Here is a 24,493-nt window from a genome sequence, read left to right on the forward strand (position 1 = left end):
TAACCCAATTTCTGACGGGTCACGGCTTTTTCCGGTCGTACCTGTTCAGGATGAGCAAAGCCGTGTCACCCGATTGTACTGCCCAGGCATTCCCGATGACGTGGAACATACCCTTTTCCACCGCCAGCGTTGGGAAAGGCCCTGCCTGGAGGCTCAACAGTTAGTATAGGACTGCTGACGGTGAACACGGTCATACCACATACCGATGATAACGGAGGGTGAAGACAATTGGACCAGTGTGTTACATTACATCCAGGGTATTCTCCGTGCCAAGAAGCTCGACCTTGACCGGGATGCGGCGTAGGTCATTAAGTAAGTATCCAAATGCCAGAAACGGCGAGAGCCCTGAGGGCTTAGGTCACATGTTGGACTGACTTGAAGTAATGTGACAAACAATTCCAGGTCTGTGTCCAACAGATCAGAGGGGGTTTTGTAGTGAGTAGTCTGTGATAAATTCAAGAGTCTCACACTTAGTCGCTACCTATATGCGTAAAAGCATTTCCCATCCTCTCCCTTAAAAAAAACCCATGGAGTGAAATTATAAAAAAATGTGAGCATTTAGCATTGTTTAATGAGTAATAAATAAGTGCGTAGAAACAATAATGACTATTGCGTTGGTTACAAAATATGGTTGATCATTTAACGAATAACATATTAAGGAACTCGGCAGCGTTCCGCCCCGCCATGTCCCCCAGCGGTACGCAGCTGCTGCAGTGTATATATATATATATATGTATATGTATATGTATATATATATATGTACATGACGTGACAAAGTGGCTTTTTTACTCGTCTTTAGCTCTGAAGAAACAAAAGCTAAAATAATTGTTCATCTACTGGATGGGGGCACTCATTCTCAACAAAATAAAAATAAAAAAATTTAAAAACGGTTGTGATTGAGCCAAGAAAAACTAGTTTGAAAATTCGCAAATTTTCCGTGTTCTCCTTCTCCTCCTCCTTCTCCATGAATGTTGACGGACCTACAGCCCGAACCACTGGCTCAATTTTAATGTTTTGTAAGTTGTTTGAAAGCCCTTAACGTGTAGATGAGAGATGTGCCTTTCGAGGGTCTGAAGTCCGTGCGTTGACCCATAAACCCTTGGCAAGCCCTCAAAGTACGATTTTGGCCTATTTAAATAACATGGGATTAAAACCAAAACAAAAGAGGGACCAGCTGCGATTAAATCTTAATTAATTTAAATGTTAGAGAACAGCTGATAATTATTTTAAAACTTTTAACTCGATAATTTGATCTTTAGTACAGCTCGTACAGCTACACAAAGTTTGGTTAGTCATAACCAAAGATAACACTTAGTTATTTGATTTTCCAACAGTCTCACTCAGACCATATGTTTATAGTTCTATGACTCAGACACAGCTGTATTTATTTTTTCTCCAGACAATTAAACTTAAACGTCAGTCCGTCACTCATTCCATTCTCAAATCAAATCTAAATCTGAACTCATTAATCCTTCTCGCTCGCATCGCATGACTTATGTCAGTGTCTTGTTTTATCATTTTTGGTTGGAGTAGTGAGGCTGGTGTCTGTTAGACCATAGACTAACCGTTTTATCTATGGTTAGACTGTGCTGGTGCTGGTGTTGTTATTGTTTGACTCTTTTTACTCGAAAGGGAGCATTTTTGAAGACAGAAAATTTATTTCATAAGTCTGAAAATATGGTGTGTGCACTCTACGATTTTAGACACCTAAGTTATACCTAATAAAGCTGTTAAACCTAGGTATTATAGTTTTAGGTTACATATAAATAACTTTGTTTTGGATGCAACAAAGTAAATTTCATTGAAAATAGTAACATAGGCTAACCCTAGAACCCTAAATCTTTACAGTACTAACAAATTAATTCATAAATAACCCGCACAGTAAACTTGCAGACGAAGCAAATTCCCATTTGCCTGATAAGATTTTAGGCATTGTCTTTAAATAGCAGATTTATTTTTATTAACATTAAATTTAACAAGTAGCCTAGATTTAGAGGGGTACTAAACTGACTTACCTACCGGATAGGCCGATGGATAGGCCGACAGACGTAGTGCTACTGACTAGTAATGTTCACTTAGAAGCATCGGTCCACCCGGTTTACTTAGGATTGCGGCTACAGAAAGGGTAATATAGGGCGCGTGCCGCTCAAATACCAAAAATCAAAATTCATCAAATAGCCTACGCAAAGAAAATAGTGACTTGAAACGTAAGATATTCTTAACACTAGGTAGGTTAGCCTAAGTTTATCTAAAATTGTATTGGTGGGATAACTTATAGGTACCGGTTACACACTTAGGCCTATGTTTTTATACCTATATTTACAAAAGAGCTTCAGGACAAATCTAGGAGGTTAAACATTAAGGAGAGGGCACGCAAATAGAGATATACATGTTGCCGTGAAGCCAGCTTTAGCAGAACACTTGAGGGACATGCAGAGCCGTAGAGTAGCAAATATAAGCCGCGGCTATGTAATGGGATGGATAGGGGAAAACATTCAGTATTAATCTTATAACTCTATGCATGTTTTTTTCTATCTATTTAACTGTACAGCTATTTATTTATCGTAGCGTCTGTGATATGAGCCTTTCTATTTTGTATGCTAAAATGTGACTGTGATAATGTATCGCTATTGTTTTATATGTGTGTCTCTGACGAGGTCTATTGTAATCAATGATTATTTAATGACCAATAAATTACTTGATTACATAACACATGCTGTTTCGAATTAAAATTGCCGCCAAACTAACTTAAATTACCCGTGTTACTTACCAGTGACATTTTTAAAGTAGCCTAAATTAAATTTCCTATCCAATGGTATTTACCATTTACCATTTTTACCATCCGGTGTCTTCTCCACAATCCAGGGATCGGGGAATCGTCAAACTTCTTCCTGGGACCAGGGGAATGATGGGTTTGTAGGCCTATTCACGTCTCAGGTGTTGGAAAGTGTGCTCCACAATAAATTCGAAGACTGTGTAGTATGGCCTATATGTTAAGTATTGTTTTAGTTTACTATTGAAGGTGACAGGTTTTTTGATGGTTTTGAGTTGTGGTGGTAATAAATTGAAGAAGTAAGAGCCAGAATAGTGAGGACTATTGTTGAATTTCTGCAATCGATGTTGTGGCAGGTCTATGTTATGTGTGTTGCGGAGGTTGTATGAATGTTGTTCTGATCTCAGGGTAGGTGTCGATTGTTTTGCAAGTGTGATGGATTCCAACAGGTACAGGGATATAACTGTAAGGATTTTGTGTTCTCTGAAAATCGGCTTGCAGTATTCATGATTTGGCAGTTGAAAGATTGTCCTTATGGTCTTCTTTTGGATGGTGAGGATGCGTTCCATGTTCCTGTCCGCTGTGGATCCCCATGCAGCAATCCCATAACGCAAATGTGAACAAAAGAGGGAGTGGTAGGCTATTAATGCTGTAGGTTCATTGGCGATGGCTCTAATTCTTCGAACAACGTGGTGTGCAGAAGATAGTTTCCCACAGAGGTAGTCAACGTGGTCCTGCCAGCTGAGATTTTGATCGACATATATTCCGAGGAACTTTGTTGAGCGCGATAGGGGTATGCTGAGGTCATGCCAATTGCCACCAGATTCGTTTTTGTTGTTAGGAGTAAAGTTTACGAGGACAGTCTTAGCTTTGTTGATATTAAGTTTCATAGAATTGCACGTAGTGGCTGCGCTGTCAATTGTTGAGTTTACTAGGTTACTATTGTCAATATGATGGTTGGTGAGTACTACTATGGTTGTGTCATCTGCAAATAATATACAATTTATGTTGCCGTTGAATGATTCTGGTAGGCTGTTGATATAAATCAGGAAAAACAGTGGACCAACTATCGAGCCCTGTGGAACGCCTCTGGTAGTCTTCCTCAAACTTGACTTGATGCTTGATACAGTGTTTTGCTGCTGGTGCTGAATTTCTACAAACTGGAGTCTGTCTGTAAGGTAGTCTACAATCCAACGCTGGGCTTTGTCTGTAATGTTTAATTGTTGCAGTTTGCTCATAAAAATATTCCAGTCTAAGTTATCGAATGCTTTTTGCAGGTCTAGAAAAATTCCTGTTGCACTTTTTTTACCTTCCCAGATGCTATTTATGTCCTTGCATAGCTTAGCTATTGCTGTGTTTGTGCTAAATCCCTTCCTAAACCCATGCTGGCAAGGGGAAAGTGTTAAAGCAATTTCAATAAGCCTGCTTATAATGTCATATAAATCATGAAACATATGACATTATTTATAATGTGTAATTGTTTAGTTCAGTTTGTATTGGTGTTGTGTTCTGTTCTGTCTATTAAAAGTTAAATTTAATTTCCAAACAAGTCTTAAAGTTTCCTACTAATAACAGAAAGTAGGTTGTTGTCTTCCAAGTAGGCTATTAGCTGATTATGGATTGACCTTTCAAGCAGTTTGGAGATGGTGGGTAGGTTTGAGATAGGCCTATAATTATTGGGGTCCAACCTTTTGCCCTTTTTAAATACTCGGTAAATTTTGGCAATTTTCATTTTACTGGGGACAACGGCTTGCTGTATGGACGAATTTATTATGTGGTGGACTGGTTTTAGAAGTTTGGTTTTGCAAAATTTGAGGATTTTCCCAGACAGATCGTCATAACCAGCTGAGTTGTTGGACTTTATTTTGTTCCAGAGTTTGTCGAGTTCGATTTCTGAGAGGTTTTTGAACATTGAAAGCGGGGGTAGGCCTGTATTGCTTTCCTTTTGTGGCGCACCTGTGCCTGTATGCTGTTGGTTACTTTGTTGAGCAAATAATTTGTTAAAAATGTTACTGACATGGTATGGATCTGTGATAGTTTTACTATTGTTGACTAGGCTAATCTGGTTTGTTTGGTTACATGATTTGCTTCTTTCCTTGTTCACTGTCCTCCACAATTCTCTTGTTTTGTTTTCGGCTTGTGTGATTCTATCTATGGTGTGCTTTTGTCTCCTACTTTTTACCTCAAAATCATACCTCTTCTTCAGTTCTTGGAATTTGCACTTGTCCTCTAGAGATCCTGTTTGATGATATTGATCCTGCGCTGCACATAAAGTGTTTTTTTGGTTAATTAGCTCACTGTCCCAGAAGACATGTTTATTTGAATTGTTGATTTTTTTAGGCTCTTTTGGCATTACGTGGTCCATGTTAAGTCGAATAATTTCTATAAAGTTGTTGTATTTAGCCTCCACTGTTGTTGGTTGGAAGACTGGTTCCCAATCAACTTGTTTCAGTTGATCCCTTAGTTCAGCTCCAATTTCACCCTAGACAAATTCCTGGTGTATTTATATGTTGCTTGGTGTGGTTTATTTTTGTTTTTTACTTTGCAGACCAGATAGTGGTGATCAGATATTGTCGTGTTATACGCTTTAGTCTCAATTTCATACTTTTGGATATTGGAGTAGCATCCATCTATACTTGAGGTTGAGGTCGGTGTTCTCCTTGTCACTGGAATGTGGTAAATGTAGCAGCCATGTTCAGCTAGAATGTTTTTAAGATGTTTTACTCCTGGTTCTTCCGGCTTCAAGATATTAAAGTTGGCATCACCCAAAATTACGATTTGGTCAGCTCTTGTCGAGTGCAGTCTGAGTAGGTTGTTAAGTTTTTCCAGGAAAACCATTTCAGTTCCAATGTTTGGAGACCGGTAACATCCAATTAAGACAAGGTTGTGGAATTTATATTTGATCTATTAATTATTTCCGGCAAACATTAAGTTATTTAAGTTATTATTTAGGCTACTATTGGAGATCAAAATTGGGAGAATTGTCTCGGACTTTGAACATATGATTACTTTAATTCAGTTTTTGAAATAAATAGGCCTAATGTATGATGTAAGCCTATCTATAAATAATCAATTTATTCGTGTTCCCCTAAAGGGTTTCTCAAAATAAAAATAATATAGACTATTTACCAATAGTTAGTCGGAGTATTAAAAAAAAACCATATTAACTTAAGTCAAGTGGAGTAAGTGTACGCCCCGGTCAAGTGGCTTTCCAGCTACAGTAGACTCCCTCTTATTCGGACTCCTCGGGACCGAGGCCAGTCCGGATAAAGTTTTTCCGGTTAAACTGACTTCCCCAAAAATTTTTAGAACGGACCGTTTAAATGCATACTGTATACAGTATTATTCTACTTAAATATAAGAGAGCATTTTATTTAGACACGTGATCACTTAGCACCGCCCACTTCCTGCCGATCTAGTCCAGTTAAACCGATGTGCTGATAACAATTGTCCGGTTAAAGAGATGTCATTTCTGCCGAATGTAGTCCGGTTAAACCAATGTCCGGTTAAAAGGTGTCCGGATAAGAGGGAGTCTACTGTGATAATAAATTTGTTTATTAAAAAAAAATATAAAAACTTGGCCAAAGGTATTTCAAACTATGCTTTTAGTGAATTTTCCATATAGGGAATGAGCTATTACCATAGGTCTCATGGTAAGACCTGGACCCGGGACTGATTGTCTTTTTCGTTTTGAGGTCCCCAAAGGCCAAAAACACGATCCGTTCAAATTCATATATATAAATATTTATTTATATAGTTACATTTTAAATGTGTGTCCGTTAGCACGATAACTTAAGCAAAAATGTTGCTGAAATTTGGTATAAACGTGTAAACCTACATTCATTCTAACGATTTTGCGAACCAGCATGATCGGACAATGTGAACAGGGGTTTATGGGGGCTTTTATGAGGTAAAATGTGGTTTCCCATTTTTCACCTAGAAAACATAGGTAACATTTTGCAATTTCTTTCCAGACCATTTTGTTGACCTCTAAAAAACAAATAATTTAGTATATTAAAGCATTGTTGTACATGCCTAACGGTTACAGAAAAAAATTTCCAAAAAAGTGTAAATTTAAAATGTGTTATTCTTATGGAGAATAAATAAACTGTAGCAGCTTGCTTGTCTATGGACATATTTTAATCAAATTTGGAAAATTTGTTTAGTTCATACTAAGCTATTAATATTTGAGTAAAACACACCTTATTGTCTCCCTGTAGCAGTAAACCTACGTACCTATTAAAATTAATGATATTTAAATAGGAAATAAATCTGACAATTTAAGGGAATTATTAAGTGGAATTCCAGCCAGGTGGATGGAAATTCGCTTAAGGCGGCACACTATCGATCTTTTCCCCGATCAAGACCCCGAACCGAGCAGGGAGAAGGGAGATAAATTTCAGCAAAATTTCACTCCGAACATTTCCCCGAACAAGACCAAGACCAGACGAATTCTACCGAGCGCGGCAAAAGGAAGTTTAGAGAGAGATGGAGAGTGTGTGCGAGTGAGAGCACGTTAAAAGTCGCTTTTTGAAAACTTGTCGCAAAAATAAAATATTCTAGAAAGGATGCTTAGTTATATGCATTGATTTTTATTGGTTTTATTCATTGAAATAACGTTACAGAATAATAATTTTAGTTATTTTTTAATTCGCTAATATTCCCTATATGGGAAATTCGCTAAAAACCGAAATAAAGCTCATTTTCAGCTCTTTCTTGCTACAAATTCATGTTTTTTTTTTTTTTTTATAAAAAAACATAATACCAAACACTTCAAAGAATAAGCTGAGCAAATTTGAAGTTGTACTAACTTGTGTAATTTGGGGCGTTCACTTGACCCACTTCCCACTTGATCTTTAACTTTTTTTAGTTTTTGCAGTTTATAAACCAAGTTTATTAAGTTTAGTTTTTAAATTAAAATCCAATTTAGATTGTGAAATTAAAATTAAATTACCATTCCTTACTACTTTCTCAAATGTTCAATACAGTTTTTTTGCTACTTTTAATGCATTTTTATGTGCTAGGCAAGTAATTTGAAATAGCCAAAGTCAAGAAAAAATTCAAAGCGGCTTCCTCATTTATTACACTCACAGCCATTCTAATTAATTATGAACATAAAAAGTAAAACATTTCCTTAGCCATTGAATGTTCAATTTGTTACTGTATGTCATATTGAGCCATAGGCTAGATAGCTTGATGTTTGTTAAGAAGTATCAAATAATCTTTGTGTAAATTGTGAAATCTTTCAGTTCTCGCATCCTCTGATGCCACATTGCGTACTTATCATTATTTTATAGTTTTAAAACTTATTTGATTTATTTTTATACAAAAAATGTTCAAATACCGGTACTTATATTTCTTTATGATTTGAGTATAGGATTATGGAATTATGGAATTGGAATTAGGAATTGGATTATGGAATGGATTATGGTATTGGAGTGTATTCAATATTAACACAATAGTAGTAGGGGAAAAAATAAAAACATTCATCCTTTAACTGTAAAATAAAAAATAAAAAAAAATATCTGATCATGTTAGGATTTATTATTGGTTCATGAATACACATTCTTCCTCTTAGATTTTGCAATTCTAATTTTAGTTGGTTCTTAATGAACTTCTTTGTTTGCATGATCTGCGTAGTCTTAAACAAATCTTTTAAATACTTTAGGCCTACTGCTATTTCAGTAACTAAATGCCTAATATGACATTCTAACGGTCCTTATTGGCTGGTGAGTTTGGTTAGCTTTAAAAATTTTACTATGTATGTCTCTAAACACAGTATCTCCCCCCCACACTATAGCACGGTGCGCGGTTGGGATGGCTTCAACGAAACTCGAGCGTGCCCCCTCCTTAGTTTAATTCTCCTAGAGACAAATGGTAATTTTTCAACTACAGACTTAGTTAAGCATTCTATAACATGACAAATAGATAAAACAATCGGAACGTTTCAAAACCCATCTCGCAACAATTACAGCACACATCGTTGAATATAGTAGCTAACATAATTTTATTGTTGTCTTTTTAAATGTTTTATTTTGCACGGCGATAATCTGTATACTGTTTGTAATATAATTTCTTAACAAGAAGTTACCTGTAAGTTGATTGATTTGTAATAAGTCTAGTACAATATACAATTACCCTGATGGTACAGTGGATACAGAGGAGGGGGGAGTATATAGGTCAAACATGGGTGTCCATTAATATGGCTGGAGAGGAGGGGATTGACTCTGCCTATGCAACCCCATGTAAACATATTTTTTTAAGATTTGCAGTAAAAACGTAACATTAAAATAAACCACCAGACCATGTCAAAGAATGAGTGTTAAACAATGGGTGATTCACCTGCTGTACAGCAGGTGGATTACACTGTAGGATTACACCTACAGTAGCCAGCAGGCCTAAGTAAGCTTTGAAATAAAATAAGTTACCAGCACCTCCGTTTGAGCAAATCTTTAAATAGCCATGTTGTTATGTGTAAGAAAGCTTATAAAGGTAGTTATTAATGTAAATAAGTATCCACAAAAACTATTTTTAAAAAAATTCAGTGACTGGCTCTTAAGAAATCCTTTTTACAGTATTGAAGAGTTCCTAGAACAACCTGTGATAAGTCTGTAACTTTGTATCCAAAGCTGTTAATTATTTCTATATAGTCTATTTTTGTTTTCTTCAACTTTGTTAATTGTTCATTTGTTAAATTCTTTATAGTCTATTGTGATTGTTAACCCTGTAGTTAAAAGGAATTTGTACAACATAGACTCATACCCAAGTTACCTCTGATTATTTAGACAATGAACATTGAAATTTTATGTTCTGCTCCACTGACAATGTCAATGCATGTAAATGTCCATGATAATAAATGATTTGATTTGATTTGAAATCAATTTTAAAAACAATTTAAAAAGGGTATAAAACTGTGCATCTTAACCATTTGGCCTACCTACATTTTTCGGGATACCCTTCTTTACTAAGGGTTATTCCGTACTCCAAAGAAACCTCGACCCCCTTATGGAAAAGTTAGATGGAGCCGAAATTGTAACTTGAAGCCTAAATTACAAAATGTCTCCTATTAATAAGAATAGCTTCAATTAGACTAATTTATTTTCTCTGTTACAGGAAGTGAACATGGATCAAAAAGAAGCTTTGAGCAGAAATAGACTGATGTTGGTCAACAAATAACAAAAAAAATTATTCAATTGGAAAACTTGCATCAATAAATTGAATCTTTACTGTAGTTTGGAATCTCTCCTTTAAAAAAGCTAAAAAATATGTTGACATATTTCCCCAAGAAATAAATAGAAAAATGTTATTGGTATTTACTTTTACAAACACAATTATAAATTGTTAAGACAATGGAACAACAAGTGTCTAAGGAAATTATTTGTGCGTTCTGCAATAAAACAGTTGATAGTGTGAATAGTTTAAATGTGCACATGTTAGAGCACGCAAAAGACTTATTAGATCAAAATAAAGACAGATCCATTAAATGTATTTCAAGAACTAAAAGTGATACAGATATCCCAAAACAACTCAAGAAGCTTGAATTTCGATGCTCCATTTGCAATAAGACATTTGGTACAAACGGTGCTTTAAAAGTTCACCAGTACAAGCATACTGGGCAGTATCCGTTTGTTTGTAATATTTGTAATTTAGGTTTTCCGATCAATTCAAAGTTCAAGGAACATCTACAAAGGCATAAAGGAGAACGCCCCCACATGTGTGAAATATGTAATAAAACATTTATCCAGAAAAAATGTTTAAGAATCCACTTATTGACTCATTCTGATACATTAAAACACAAGTGTCCAATTTGTCAAAAATCATTCCGGCATAATGGAAGCTTTAAACGACACGTTAAAAACCATGATGAGAAGAATGGACCAGCTGAAAAGTGTCCTGTATGCAATAAAGAATTTGTGTTTAAAGGTTATTTAAAGGTCCATATGAAGATTCATTCCGGTGAGCGCCCGTATCAATGTGAAGAATGCGGAAAAACGTACACATTTGCTGAATCCCTGAGATGCCACAAGAAAACTCACAGTGTTGAAAAACCTTACCAGTGTACTCAATGCGACAAAAAATACAGATTCCGCGGCCAACTGCACTATCACCTTCGACAACACCGTGGAGAACGGCCCTTCAAATGCAATGTTTGCAATAAAGCATTCTCCCGAAAAGTATTGTTGAGGGTTCACACATTCAATCATACTGGGGAAAGACCTCATAAGTGTTCTATTTGCAACAAAGGTTTTACGATAAAAGGTAGACTGGATGTTCATATGAAGACTCACAGCAGAGTTAAGCCCTACCAATGTGCTTTGTGTGACAAGAGTTTTGCTGCTAAGCAAACCTTAAAGGCTCACCAATTATGTCATGTAAGTGAGCAACTATTTAGATGTGATATTTGTAACAAGTCCTTTTATCAAATTCAATCATTTAAGGATCACATCAAGACACACTTGGAAACCAAACCGCTCAAGTGTTATATCTGTAATGAAGTTTTCAGCTTGAAGTTGCATCAGAAGAACCATCTGAAAACTCACCTAATGTATTCACAGTGTTCTGTTTGCAACTCCATTTTCAAAGATGATCAGGACTTGAGTCATCATATCTCGTGTCATAGTGAGAAACCTGAACTGAATGAATCAAGTAACAGTGATCTTCCGAAACAAATCTCTGGAACAAATAAGTTTTTGAGTCACAGTGAAGAATATTGTACTGAACAACTTTTACAGTGCAAATTATGTCGGGAATTTTTTGGAAGAGGAGCTCTGAAGAAACATATCTTGCTTCATTCTAAATCCTGGGCTCAAAAAGTAACTCCAAGCAAACTTTTTAGATATAATGTAAATACTCAGGTAGAAAAAATAAGTGAAAATCTTCACATTTGTAAGATCTGCTGCAACGTTTACAAATCAAAGGAAAATGCTGTTATGCATCTGTTGGTTCATAAGTACATTCACTCAGTCTTTATTAAGAAACTTTTACGTCAAACTACAAGAGTCAGAGGTAAATTTAATAAAGTAAATTCAAAGAAATTACATTTCCACTGCATTTTTTGTATCAGATCGTTTAGGGATAGTGAATCATTAACTGATCATATATTAACTCATTCAGTGTAAAGACTTAATATACGAGGGCTATCCAGAAAGTAGATTACGTTTTCGTCTGTATCCGCTAGGGGCGGGGCTGACCATCTTGGTGTTAGTTCGTTATGCAGCTCAGTCGGCATCTAGCCGTGCTAGTAAGAGGTTTCTGTTACTCCGTTGAGTTACTGTGACACTTTGAAATTTCTTTGTTAATTAAAAATTCCGCGAACTGTGAAGTGTGGGAAAAAAATGAATGGACTCTTTGGTTACAGTTTGGTAACCAAATTTTTCGGTTACTATCTCGTTCAACAAACTTCACGAAATGTTTTGGAAAACCCATAGAGAGTTCTGTTATTGTGAACTTTTGAGTTTTCGGGACATCGGCATCGACTTTTTTGACAAGTTCGGCAGTCACAATGACACAGTCTTCCACTTCGCTCTTCGTGGTGAACGTTAGTTCGGCCATTTTTAAATTTGGTGGCCAACTGAGGAACTCCACCTTCAGTAATAATGTTTTCCTCATAAACTTCACAAAGTTGCCGATAGATTTCTTTTGGTTTACGTTTTTTTGCAGTCAAAAACCTTATAACTGCACGCACTTCACAGTTCGCGGCATTTTCAACTAACACAGAAATTTTCAACTGTCACAGTAACTCAACGGAATACAGCAGAAACCTCTTACTAGTACGGCTAGATGCTGACTGAGCTGCATAACAAACTAACACCAAGATGGACGCGCTAGCCCCACCCCTAGCGGATACCGACAAAAACGTAATCTACTTTCTGGATAGCCCTCGTACAAGGAGCGGAGCAAAATTCTTCTCTGTGAAATATAGGCCTTGTCTATTAAAAAATGCTAGCGAGCGTGACATAAAAGTTGTCCAATATAGTACTTTTTGGTTTGCACCACTTGGCACACTATTGAAACATCTATAGTATAATTAGACTGAACTAACAACAGCTTCAAATTAACACAATCACATGTAAAGGAAGCCTTTCCTCGTTTCATTTCCTAGCACATAATTTTTACTAGGCAAGGTACTTTGTTAGTATGATAATAGACTGTCACTCTCATCTAAAGCTGTTTTGATTGGACACATATTTACTAATTTTCCTTAGCTACTTAAACTAACCAGACTTAGCCTGTTCTAACTCTGGACAAGATGTTATTGTTGTACAATACTACTTTGTTTGTTTCAGTGTTTCCATATTATGCAGGATTTTTATCCTAAAATTTAAAATATAATTTTTAAACCGTGCGCGAGATTGAAACAGGATATAAGATAAAACGGAATTTTTGGCCCTGACATCTGGTTTTCTAATTTATAAACCTATTCATTTTTGGAAAAAATAACCTTTATCTAATAGTCATAAACAGTTCCCACACTCCGGACTGCTTGCCTTTACTACTTCCTTTACTTTCCTACGTCTCGGACCTGTTTCCCTCCCTTCCCATAGCATCATAGGATTGCAAATACCTTAATATAATGGTCTTAAACAGATCCCACACCCCGAACAGCTCACCTTTACTACTTACTTCACCACTTCGGCACTTCCTACGTCGCGGAACTGTTTTCCCCCTTCCTATAGAATTTTAGGAATGCAGATACCTTAATCTAATCGTCATAAACAGTTTTCACACTCCAGACTGCTTTCCTTTACTACTTCCTTCACCACTTCCTACGTCACGGACCTTAAGCTAGTGTCGACATTTGATTATATTTATGATCTATACCGTTTCAGTTCCAATATCTGTGGAATAATGCTTAACACCTTTTGTTATAGGGTGTGTGGTGAAAAGAAAATTAAGGTATCAAACATAAATTCAAAATTGTAATAAAACTGTGACATATCATTACGTAGAAACAGTTTATCCTTTTTATTATCATAAGCTATGGGAAACCCCCTGAGGCTCAATCTAAATTCCCATTGCAAACATATGCTGGTAGTTGATTGTAGCGTAGCCAATAATATATTTTGAGTAAATATTATGTACCCTAAAATATTGTGACAATAAATGTATATTCTACTTACCGTACTTATAGTTTTTGTTTATGTCCAAATCAACTATGAGCAGCCTAAATCTGGTCTTACTATCGATCATTGGTCTTTTTATTAAATACCATCTTGCAAATTGATAGAATTATAACATCTGGGTCTAGAGAGCAGAATGCTTGGGATTAAATCGGCAACCATTAGATTTCAAGTGCAACACTAACTATTCAAGCTACCCAGTCAATTCATATACTTAAATTTGTTATTTTTAATCAAATTACTTGTGTTCAATATTTCCTAATTTTAATACATTCAAACTATCTTCTATACTATCATACAGGGTGAGTTTCTAATTGTCCCCCCTCTGAATTTTTTCTACATTTTTCAATAATTATATAAATCCCAGACCACTTCCAAACTTTGTTGGGTAGTAAGTAGGGTACTTCATTTTGACTAGGTGGTAATTTCCGGCCGCCATCTTGGATTCACCATATTGGATACAAAATACTTTTTTCGGATGTAAAGGTGGAGTTGTGACCCATTTTTTCCAACTAGATCTTTACAATTTTAATGCCACAATCCATTTTTTAAAACTTGATCCATTCCAAGGTTATGTACAATAGTAAGTCGGCCTTAGTCACTAATAAGACTACAAGATTGCGCCAATCATACTACACTCATCTCCATTTGTATATACTTGGCTTAAAATACCTACTTTGTATGGTCGCCATTTCATTGAAAAGTATAAAGTATATTAAGTATGGAGGGCTTTTTATAACTTTATTTTTAGCTCATTTTAACATTGTGCATTTACAAACTAAGACCATAATCTCAAAATAGTTCTAGATAAAGATAAGTATACACCACCATCAGTCATTGTCTACCTATTTTAACTTGGTTATGACATTTTTTCAGCAACCATCTTGGATCAGCCATTTTGAAATGTTAATTAATCCAGCAAAATCATGTTAAAGGTTTATTTAAAGATGATTATCGTCATTGATTGTAAGGAAACAAACTAGATTCTATAGCCATTGTCTATTAATATAGGTTCTGTCTCCGAGTTTTATAAATTAACATTAAGTTCACTACAATATAGAAAGAAGTTAAAGCAATTAAAGAAAAATATATATAAATATATATAAATAGAGTCTATATTAATAGACAATGGCTATAGAATCTTTTACATATTATGTAAAATATAGGGTCAATCAAGGAGCGGAGAGGCAGTGGTGGTCCCAGGATTTCATTTCGGGGGGAATGACCACCGGGGGGGTCTGGGGGTATGGAATATTCTCCACAAAAAAAAGGTGCGGGGTCCCCCCCCCAGAAAAAAGTGGAATTTAAATCCTAAAAACGTATTTTATATGTATTTGAGCTCTAAAATATGCTCAGGATAATAGTATTTATGTTAGCTAATAAAATTTAAAATATTTCGGGGGGATATTCCCCTCCCACCTCCCCCCCTGGGACCTCAACTGCGGAGAGAGGATCAGAAGTAGAGTGGGCTTCACTTTAAACATGTAAATATAGAAACCACTTTGTCCTTAAGTAGTCTTTAAACGCCTTGAATTTTTATGTCCTCCGCTCCCATCCCTGCACCTCACCACTGCATTCATATAAATATTTGATATTGGCTAGGCCACTTTAATACATTTATGTAGGCCTATAGTAAGGTTAAACCAAATTATATACAGCAACCTCAATTTGGCCACCACCCAAAATTTGCGGCTTAGGGCAAGTGGCCCACCCTTCCCCCTTGCTTTGGCCCTGCTTTTACTATAGTGTGTAGCATATCCATCTATCATTCTAGGTTACAAACAAAACTAATACAGAGTGACACTCCATGCGAAGGGCACAAATCTTTTCTAGTTTTACCGGTATAGATTTTGCTATTTCCAAATCATGTCACTCTTTGACTGTGATCCTAAAGAAAATTATAATTTCCTCTTAATGTAATTGCTTAATAATTGCAATATCCCCTGAGAGCTGTATTACCGGCAGAATGGTTATTGAGCTGTAGGCTACCATTTATTTTTACAGCGCCATTTTTAAATGGTTTTTTGCGCCTACAACTATTTTTATGTGTTACTGGTACCTACAATCAAATTAGACCGAGGCATCGAGGCCATTGTGAACTCTTCAATTATTACCATTATTGTGAATACTTTGTTGACCCGGGCAACGCCGAGTTTTGCTGCTAATATTGTATTAATATTACTAGCAGATTACCCGTCCTTCGTACGGGGTTGGCATATAAGTATAAAATGCTTATTGCAGTTATACTCGATCTTTGCGTTTGCAATGTGAGAAGACACGGTTTGAGAAAATTTGCTACCTAAAATTTACGTTATGCTATAGAATTACAAAAGTATTACACATCTACCATAGCCATCATGTTCTATCACTTCACCTACACAATAGAGAAAGATAGATTATTAAAAATTCGCAAAATATCACAAATTATTCATGAAATAAAAAAACAAACTGTAAAAAACTGGCAATCCTCCTTTACAGTTCTCATTGCGTATCACAGTTTTTTTGTTGCTGCTTAATTCAAATTAGCTATGTTTGTAAATAATAATAAAAAATAATAGTGCTGCACCCTGTTGGTAAATTTTATAATTTTTCAATGCTTTTGCATATCATAGAACCAACTCTTTTAGTTGAAACAGCTGGCTAAGTTTCTTTAATTTCCTTTAAATATGAATACTCATAAGGTTAACATGGGAAACTGCAGAGCCACTGGGGCGGAGCCCGAAAGGATTTTTGAAATAAGAATATGCCTATATGTTAGTCGGGAATGTGAGCTATCATCATGCCAAATTTCAGCCCAATCCGACCCAGTATTTTTCGCGTTTACTTGTCACAAACATACATCCATACATCCAAACTTTCTCATTTATAACATTATTAGTAGGATGATTAAATCAAGTCAACCACCATTATAATATTTAATTTAAGGTAAGTGCTTGCTTCTCCCTAGCTGAAATAAAATTATTCATTTTCTTATGTGATACGGATAAGTCGCCTCATATTCTTCCTAAAAGGTTATAAAAAGAACGTCTCGTTCTCCCGGAAACAACCAAAATACATCTTGTCGTCATCTCTGAAATCATCATATAAACACTGAAAAACACCCCTGAGCTCTTACTTTTAGTAACAGATTGCCTCCCAATACTTTTGTTTTGTCTACGTTTATGACGCGTTCAGCTTCTTTACTTATTCACTCTGAGAAACTACATGTATGTCTGTAACACATTCGGTCAGTCGCGTGGCCTCGCCACATCTGTCGCTACCCCAAGCGACTGGCGGTCGCGCGCGACTCGAGTGGCCGCGCATAATAAGGCTCTAATGAACATATTATTTCAGTTATATCTGTTATTTAATATTTCCCACATTTCTATATGAGTCTTGTCAGTGGCATCATTTAGAAATCCATTAGCCCAAATCATTAACAAACCACTAGTGGCTTGTAGGGACATTAGTCCCTAAAAAGCTCAAATGTAAAACAAATTATTGTAATATTTAAACCTAAAAAAACTTAGAATCTATTTGTCACGATAGATATCCCAGTACAGGATTTCTGTTGTGTCAAAAACAGTTTGTTGTTTGTTATAGTTTGCTTTTGTTGATGTTATTTTCAATAAAATATTTGAATTATTACAAAGGTTTAACTCCGCTAAAGGCAGCAAACATGTTTGTGAATTAATATTGGTTTCCTAAGGTAGCATTGGTATTTTGGTTGATGATGCTAAAAAGGCTTCCCTGATTAAATTATTAGAAATTATCTTCGTAAAATGTGAAAAGGCAAATAAAGGTGTGTTGAGATAAGCTTTAGTTCTTGGTCAAAACTGCTAAATTAGCACCCCGACCCAGTTATTATGTCTAAGTTGGTGCTCCTTTTGTAAAGGTTTAAAAAAATTAATGAAAGGTAAAGACATCTCATTGACCAAACTTAAAACTAGATTTGTTTCTGATCAATAAAAAAAAACAAAAACTATAAGAGTAGTGTAAGATTATGTGGTGGTAATCCTCCTACAGGTAATGACTACATATTTTATCAAAAAAGGGCCTAATCAACGGCTGATTCCTAACTATTTTGCGACTGGTTACGATTCTATTAGGCTACCCAGTTATCGAAATCAATTACAAAATTATATCTCATCAGCATCTTCTACATGCAAATTTTTGGTTAAGAAATGGAAAATACCTCAAGGTTTTACTGTTATATGGATGCTCCCTTTACCACCGTGCATGCTAGGGTATATTATTTGAACCTTTTTTGCTTGGAGCTAAAGGCAGTACCTGGTTAAAATCTCCTACGAACAATATTGTTTTTCTGCCCATTGGAAATTGACACTGCACTTACTTAATGAACAAATATATTGCCTGTACGAACCTATTTCATCTTTATTCCCAGGTTGTTTTCCAAGAGTGGCCGTTGAGGTTAGTCCACTACATAGAAAATATTGATTAAACACTACAATATATCTCAAATTAAAAATGTTAGTAAATAAACAAAAAAGTTTAGAATAAATCTTTAACATATGGTTTGAAATCAAAACAAAACAGAAGTTTTCCATTTAATCTTGAGTCTTGAATAGTTTATTATTTAGTCAATGTGGTTATTTCACGTTAAACATTCCTTCAACAAAACAATAAACTTCAAATTAGAAGAAAAAAACGTAATTTTTTCAGCCATTCTAAGTTCAATTCCTTTGATTTGAGACATCTCCTACGATTCTACTATTTTGCTTGCCACTGGTCTTCTCAAAAATCTCGTATACTGTTTTTAGAAACTTTTTTGCCTCTTCAAGGTCAGAATCAAATTGGTAGTGTAAGAGGTCCAACAACATAAATACAGATTCTTTAGTAGACCAATAGACCTTTTTGATTAAATCTGATGATCCTGCAGAGTATTTAGCGAGAAGCCCTTTGTTTGTAAATCATACAGCTCTTTTGCTGACATGTCATTTATCTCTGACCTATAATAACACATGGTGTTTTCAAACAACATACCTGTATGACTTACATCTTGCAATTTCGGAATTCTGGACCAATCTTTACTATAAGGCAAACCATTCATAGGACATACCAGAAAACGCTTCATTAGAAGCACAAGATCAGACACCTTGACCCTGTACTTACGGTTTGCAAAGTTCTCCATTAAAACCAGCCACTGTTCTTTTTGTAGTGCACAGCTAGAGGGGGTGGAGGTGGAGACTTCACTGTTATCATCTCTCTATTATGCAAGGCAACTTGTGTTCCCCGCTCTCCCTGTTTACCCAAAGATCTTCCACTTGATGGGTATAATTGGCCGAGGTCCGGCATGAGGGTCCTGCCTGTCCAGTTGGATCTTGGAACAATGAACCGCATACCTCCACCAGTCCTGGGGGGCAGATGTTGTACTTCCTCCCTCTTGTACAGTTCCACCTTCGCAATAAACTCGGCATGGTTGTCCGGATTTTTCACCGAAAACTGTTTGTTTTGGTTCTTCCAGGTGATAAAGGAGGATGTTGAGGAGGCTTTCGTGGTCCAACCGGATGAGGGGAAGTGCTTTCCTGAAGATGATGGGGTAATCACGCCAGTTTGAGATTCTTCCACAACAGCAGTTACTTGAGTTCCAAGTACAGAGGTGGAGGCAGTGCCAGTGGTCAAAATTTGGTCTGGAAAGGTAGCTAATAAAGTAGGATTGTTCTTCTCGGTACTTAAATGGGATACTTTGTTTCTTATCTTGATCCTTAAGGAGTTCAATAAAACTTTCAGTAATTCCCTGGTGTTGGCATCGGTAGGTCTCGATAATAATGTATTTTGATTTGTAATTAAGCATGTTCTTAACAAATTGTTGCCATGACCGTTCTGGCACTCCTTCTTCATCATCTCTATTAGGTAATCCATAAGTTCTATTATCTCTATTAACAGTATCTCGTTTACCTCCACATCGTCGGCTGCCATCATCCATCTCCTCTGTCCAAAGAACTGTTAGAAGCAGATAATGAAGACATAAGATCCCTTGGCACACAACCAACAGGTAGGCTCTGAGCTGGATCCCTTGAGATGTTATTGTCTGCGCAGTATTCTCCGATATAATGCCCTTCGGTGTTGGTACCATTGTTGATGTCTCTGTTATTCTGGATGTAGTAATTGCTTGACCTTCCTTCATCTGCCTCTTCATGGTAGGATGAGTTGTCACTTGAACTGGAGTATCTTCTTTCTTGTCCCTGTTTTTCCTTTTCTTCAATTCCTTGGTCCCATGTTGGATATCATGGCTCTGACATAGGTTTTCTTGAATGTCGTCTGGATCGTCTTGAAATGCGTCGGCTATATCTTGAGTATTAAATAATTCTATTTCATCTACAGAAGTTAATTCTTAAATTTTTCTTGATTCACAATCACCACCATAAGACATGGTATTTTCAACACTAAACTTTTTAGGTTCTAAATATCTATAATATAGTTTTGATTTCACTAATTTATTTCCCTTACGTCTACACACACGATATCTAATATTTCTAACTCTACTGGTGTAATAGTCTGTTAACCGCGACTAAGATATAAGCAGAACTGAAATATTGTAGCGATAACATGTTGACAAAGCAATTATAGCTCTTATCCCCTCAGAGATAATGATGTGGTAAACAGAACACTTAAACAACAAGTGTTAGTTATCTGCAGTCATACAAACATTCGGCTACCGGTACTATCTAATCTGAAAACATGTATGAATGACAACAACTCCTTGGCCTTGCATACCCACCCATACATACGTTGTAATACAGGCCTTCTGGAGGCTTGTCGCAGCTACGCTGCCAGTCACACTCCGACGTCCAATGGCCTGCAGGACGGAGACAAGTTGAATGAGCAGCCTAGCAGAAGTTACGAAGCTACCGTACAAGTCATGTATAGTAAATAAAAATAAAATCTATATATGACTTGAGAAAAAATACTAAATTAAAATAAATCTTGTGTATGTCCGTGTGAGGACAAACACAAGTTCCTAATTGACATCTACACATTTATGGGTGATTGTGTACGTTAGCATTGTGTGTCAGCTGACACCGTTAGCTTCGTAACTTCCGCTAGGCTGCTCATTCAACTTGTCTCCGTCCTGCAGGCCATTGGACGTTGGACTGGCAGAGTAGCTGCGACAAGCCTCCAGGAGGCCTGTATTACAACATATGTATGGGTGGGTATGCATGATACCCCACCCTCTAACATGGTTATGTTATCTCAAGGACTAATGCCATCGTGTTAGTTATGGATGTGACACCACCAAGAGAGTTTGTACACCAACATCGTATCAGTTTTTTGCAAATTATAAAGTTAGTTTTAGTATTTAAAATTGTGTACATAATATTAAACCCAAACTTTTTAACCAAAATATGGCAAGTGTTATGGATACTCTCCTCCGAGGAAGTGCAAAACCAACCACTATGAAACCAGGCGGTGAACCAGCCCCTAAGAAGAAACGAGCAGTACCAGTAGAGGGCAAAAGAGAATCTGGTGGTGGAGGTATGTCTCAAGGAGCAAATATTCACACAGGTGGAAAGGATTATCAAAAAATCAGCTTGATGTATAAACATACTAGACTGATGTCAACCTTTGCTTTTAACTACTCTCCAGTTCTAAGTACAGTACATATAAGGATGATTCTGATTCATACTGGCATTTATTCACACCCTATGCTAAAGTACCATTTCATGGGATTCCATTCTTTCTATCTACAGCTGAGTTTTACAATTTACCCGTAGGAAGTGAGGTTAAAAATCTTAAAGTATCTGTCAAGGCTATTGGATATAGGCTTCTATTTCAAACTGGACATAGCAGTCAATTATGTAAATTCAAACCAGACCATACACTGCATGCATACTCATTGATTAGAAAACAAAATTATTATATGCTCCTTTTTTGTAAATTTAATAACTATTAATGACATAAAAATATGGCATATATTTCAGCATGAGTAATTAGTCTAAAAACAGCGTGAAAGTTGAAAAATGTACCCTAGGGACACGCAATGGTTGTGAATTTCGAGACTTCAAAGATACAACAACAAAAATACCTAGAACCTATTTAAAAACAAATAAATGTTTGTAACATGTTGCCCCCATCCCAAAAAAGATTAAAACACATAATAATATACTACAAATACAGTATCTACAAAATAAAAGGCCAGGGACAGTTTTCACCCAAATACAAAAAAGCTACTAAAGAGCTGTTATTATATACGGTATTCAATATAATTTTAAAATCTATAAAAAGTGTAGGGGCGCAGTATAATAAAGCACAGTAGCAATCAATGGTCTGCTGCCACAGCCACAGCGAGCCAAAGTCACCTGTTGCCGCCCTATCTAATATGCTCCATTATCATTATCATTGCATGTTTCGCTTGTTTGTGCGTCAGGAGTGGTGGCGCCAGATCGCATAACAACATAATTTAACATACAAAGTTATTATTTTTTTTGTCTACAAAATGTTTTGGAAATAACTGCAAACTTTAATGCTTTTGGTGTAAAAAATGGGAAAAATCCATTTACCCCATAAAAGCCTCCATGAACCCCTGTTCCCATGATCCGATTATGCTAGTTTGCGAACTAGTTCAAATTAATGTGGGTTTACACCAAATTTCATCAATCGGATAATTTTTGCTCAAGCTATCATGCTAACGGACACATTAGTACAGTAGAACCTCTTTAATCTGAACTAATTGGGACCAGGGGTAGTTTGGACTATTGAATAGTTCGGATTACAGAACATATTGTTATTTTTACATAACAATAGCTAAAACATGGCTAAAATGGTTCAACATTATTTTGGGAAAAGTGAAATAGGTAATGTTATATAAAGTAAAATACAGTGTTTATTTAATACAGTAGTAAATATGGTGTGGTGAATAAACCATACTGTAAATTAAATACAGTATACAGTAAAGAACTGCTGTCCTGTGTATAGAGTACAGCAATGAGGGGTTCGGATTAGTGGACGTTCGGATTACGGGGGTTCGGATTAAAGAGGTTCCACTGTATAGTGTTTTTAGCCTCTGAGGACCTCAAAACGAAAAAGTTAATCGGTCCTGGGTCCAGAGATCTTACCATGAGACCTACTATCCTATTGCACTAAATGGGGAATAGACCTTGTGGGATTTTTTATAATATGCAAATTTTCATGTAGTGAACAATACAGTCATGAGTGGAATACTGTATTCAAATATTATCTAGGTCTAAGATTGTTCAGTTACATGGCACACAAGTGTTTGTATAACTGATAATTTTGTAGTAGTTTTTAACACCGTTTGCTGGTTTGCTACCAATCGCCACATATTTGCGACGCTGCGGTCAATGCCACGGCTTGTGGTATACAAAAAAGGTATACAATATGCCATGGCTTGTGGTATACATTTTAAGTATACACATAGACCAGGTGTGACTTGGTTAACAGTACGAGTACTTGCAAACCGTGGGCCAATGATGCAGCAAAGTAAAAAACTGTTTTGCCAAATATGATATGAGGTCTCAAATCATCATGTCTACAGACGCACATATGCGACAGACATCCCTGTAGACCACTGCAGAGAATTCAGGGACTTCAAATAGACTGTTACGAAGATATATGCTCCTTAATAACATTGCGATGTCAGTCTATTTTAATGTGGCCAGCCGTCGCATATGTGCATCGCTTGGTATATATGATTGAAAAATTTAGTACTATTGCGGTAATGAACGTATTAATATGATATGATGAGAAATCCTTGTCCCAAGGGCACTAGGCGCACTAACATTTATAACAAATTTGTGAAAATGACATTTCTCTACCTTATGTTAATATAATCCTTTGTAATAGTTCAAAGTAATGACAAATTCTGCACTCAGTGGACTTACATTATATCGTACAGACTTTAACTTGGCTATTTCATTTCTGTTGGTGTTACCTAACGTCTACTTCTCATAAGAAGTATAGAATACACTATACCCATCTTCAAAAGTCTGTATGGGACCTGTCTCCTGACTCTCCATCTATCTCAAGACTGGCCTGTGCCTTAAACCTTTAATAATCTTATAACCCAGGCCTTATAATACATACGTATTAAAGGAATTATTTCCTTAACGTGTATAAAATATAAGTTGAGTATTGTTTGTTATTATACCGTACTAATAGTTCATTGTATACTTATTTTTTCAGAGATTCGGTACTGAGGCTGGTTAAAGTAGTGAATGTTCAAGAGTTTGCAGCCAAGTGAGGCAAAGGAACCGGGCTTACATCCACCAGGATAATATTATCCATCAGGCCTCTGACCATACAACAGGGTTGTACAACCTGGCCATATTCATCACGTAAGGCAGTGTCCCACTGTACAGATCGGCTTATTGAAACATTGGATGGCGGAAGAGGTCAATCAGCAGAGAATGGCGTTGTTAGGGGTTGGGGCGGACCCAGTGATGCGTCCTCAGAATAAGCCGGTGTTAAAATAGGTAAAACCACATTGATGTAGAATGCTTTAGTTTATAACATTACAATTATTGCCATATGGCTGGCTTGATAAATAGTAGTGCTGTTACAAATGGGATGGGTTCGTCCTTCACTCATATTTGGGTTTAAATACGTACATATTGGCGTCCCCATCTTAAATAATTGATTG

At 36.3% G+C, this 24,493-nt stretch overlaps 1 protein-coding gene across 3 annotated transcripts; it reads left to right on the forward strand.

Annotated features, from left to right (window-relative positions):
- Window positions 1-1,535: 1,535 nt before the first annotated feature.
- Window positions 1,536-13,897, forward strand: LOC129004714 (gastrula zinc finger protein XlCGF57.1-like). 3 transcript variants are annotated; one of them, XM_054433290.1, is made up of 3 exons: window positions 1,536-1,680; window positions 9,887-11,779; window positions 13,060-13,897. In XM_054433290.1, the coding sequence occupies exons 2-3, from the start codon at window positions 10,123-10,125 to the stop codon at window positions 13,089-13,091; spliced, it is 1,689 nt and encodes a 562-aa protein (XP_054289265.1). In that variant the 5' UTR covers window positions 1,536-1,680; window positions 9,887-10,122; the 3' UTR covers window positions 13,092-13,897. The 3 variants fall into 3 exon arrangements, with proteins under 3 accessions (XP_054289265.1, XP_054289263.1, XP_054289264.1); XM_054433288.1 differs by lacking the exon at window positions 13,060-13,897 and having other exon boundaries at window positions 9,887-12,574; XM_054433289.1 differs by lacking the exons at window positions 1,536-1,680; window positions 13,060-13,897 and adding an exon at window positions 1,714-1,740 and having other exon boundaries at window positions 9,887-12,574.
- The last annotated feature ends 10,596 nt before the right edge of the window (window positions 13,898-24,493 follow it).

Source organism: Macrosteles quadrilineatus, unplaced genomic scaffold (assembly GCF_028750875.1).
Source record: "Macrosteles quadrilineatus isolate MER2022 unplaced genomic scaffold, UCM_ALF_1.0 Scaffold_10__1_contigs__length_6754688, whole genome shotgun sequence".
NCBI lineage: Eukaryota > Metazoa > Arthropoda > Insecta > Hemiptera > Cicadellidae > Macrosteles > Macrosteles quadrilineatus.

Bases quoted from the DNA above. Each gene is read 5' to 3' on its own strand.
- LOC129004714 (XM_054433288.1), top strand. From the start codon at position 10,123: ATGGAACAACAAGTGTCTAAGGAAATTATTTGTGCGTTCTGCAATAAA.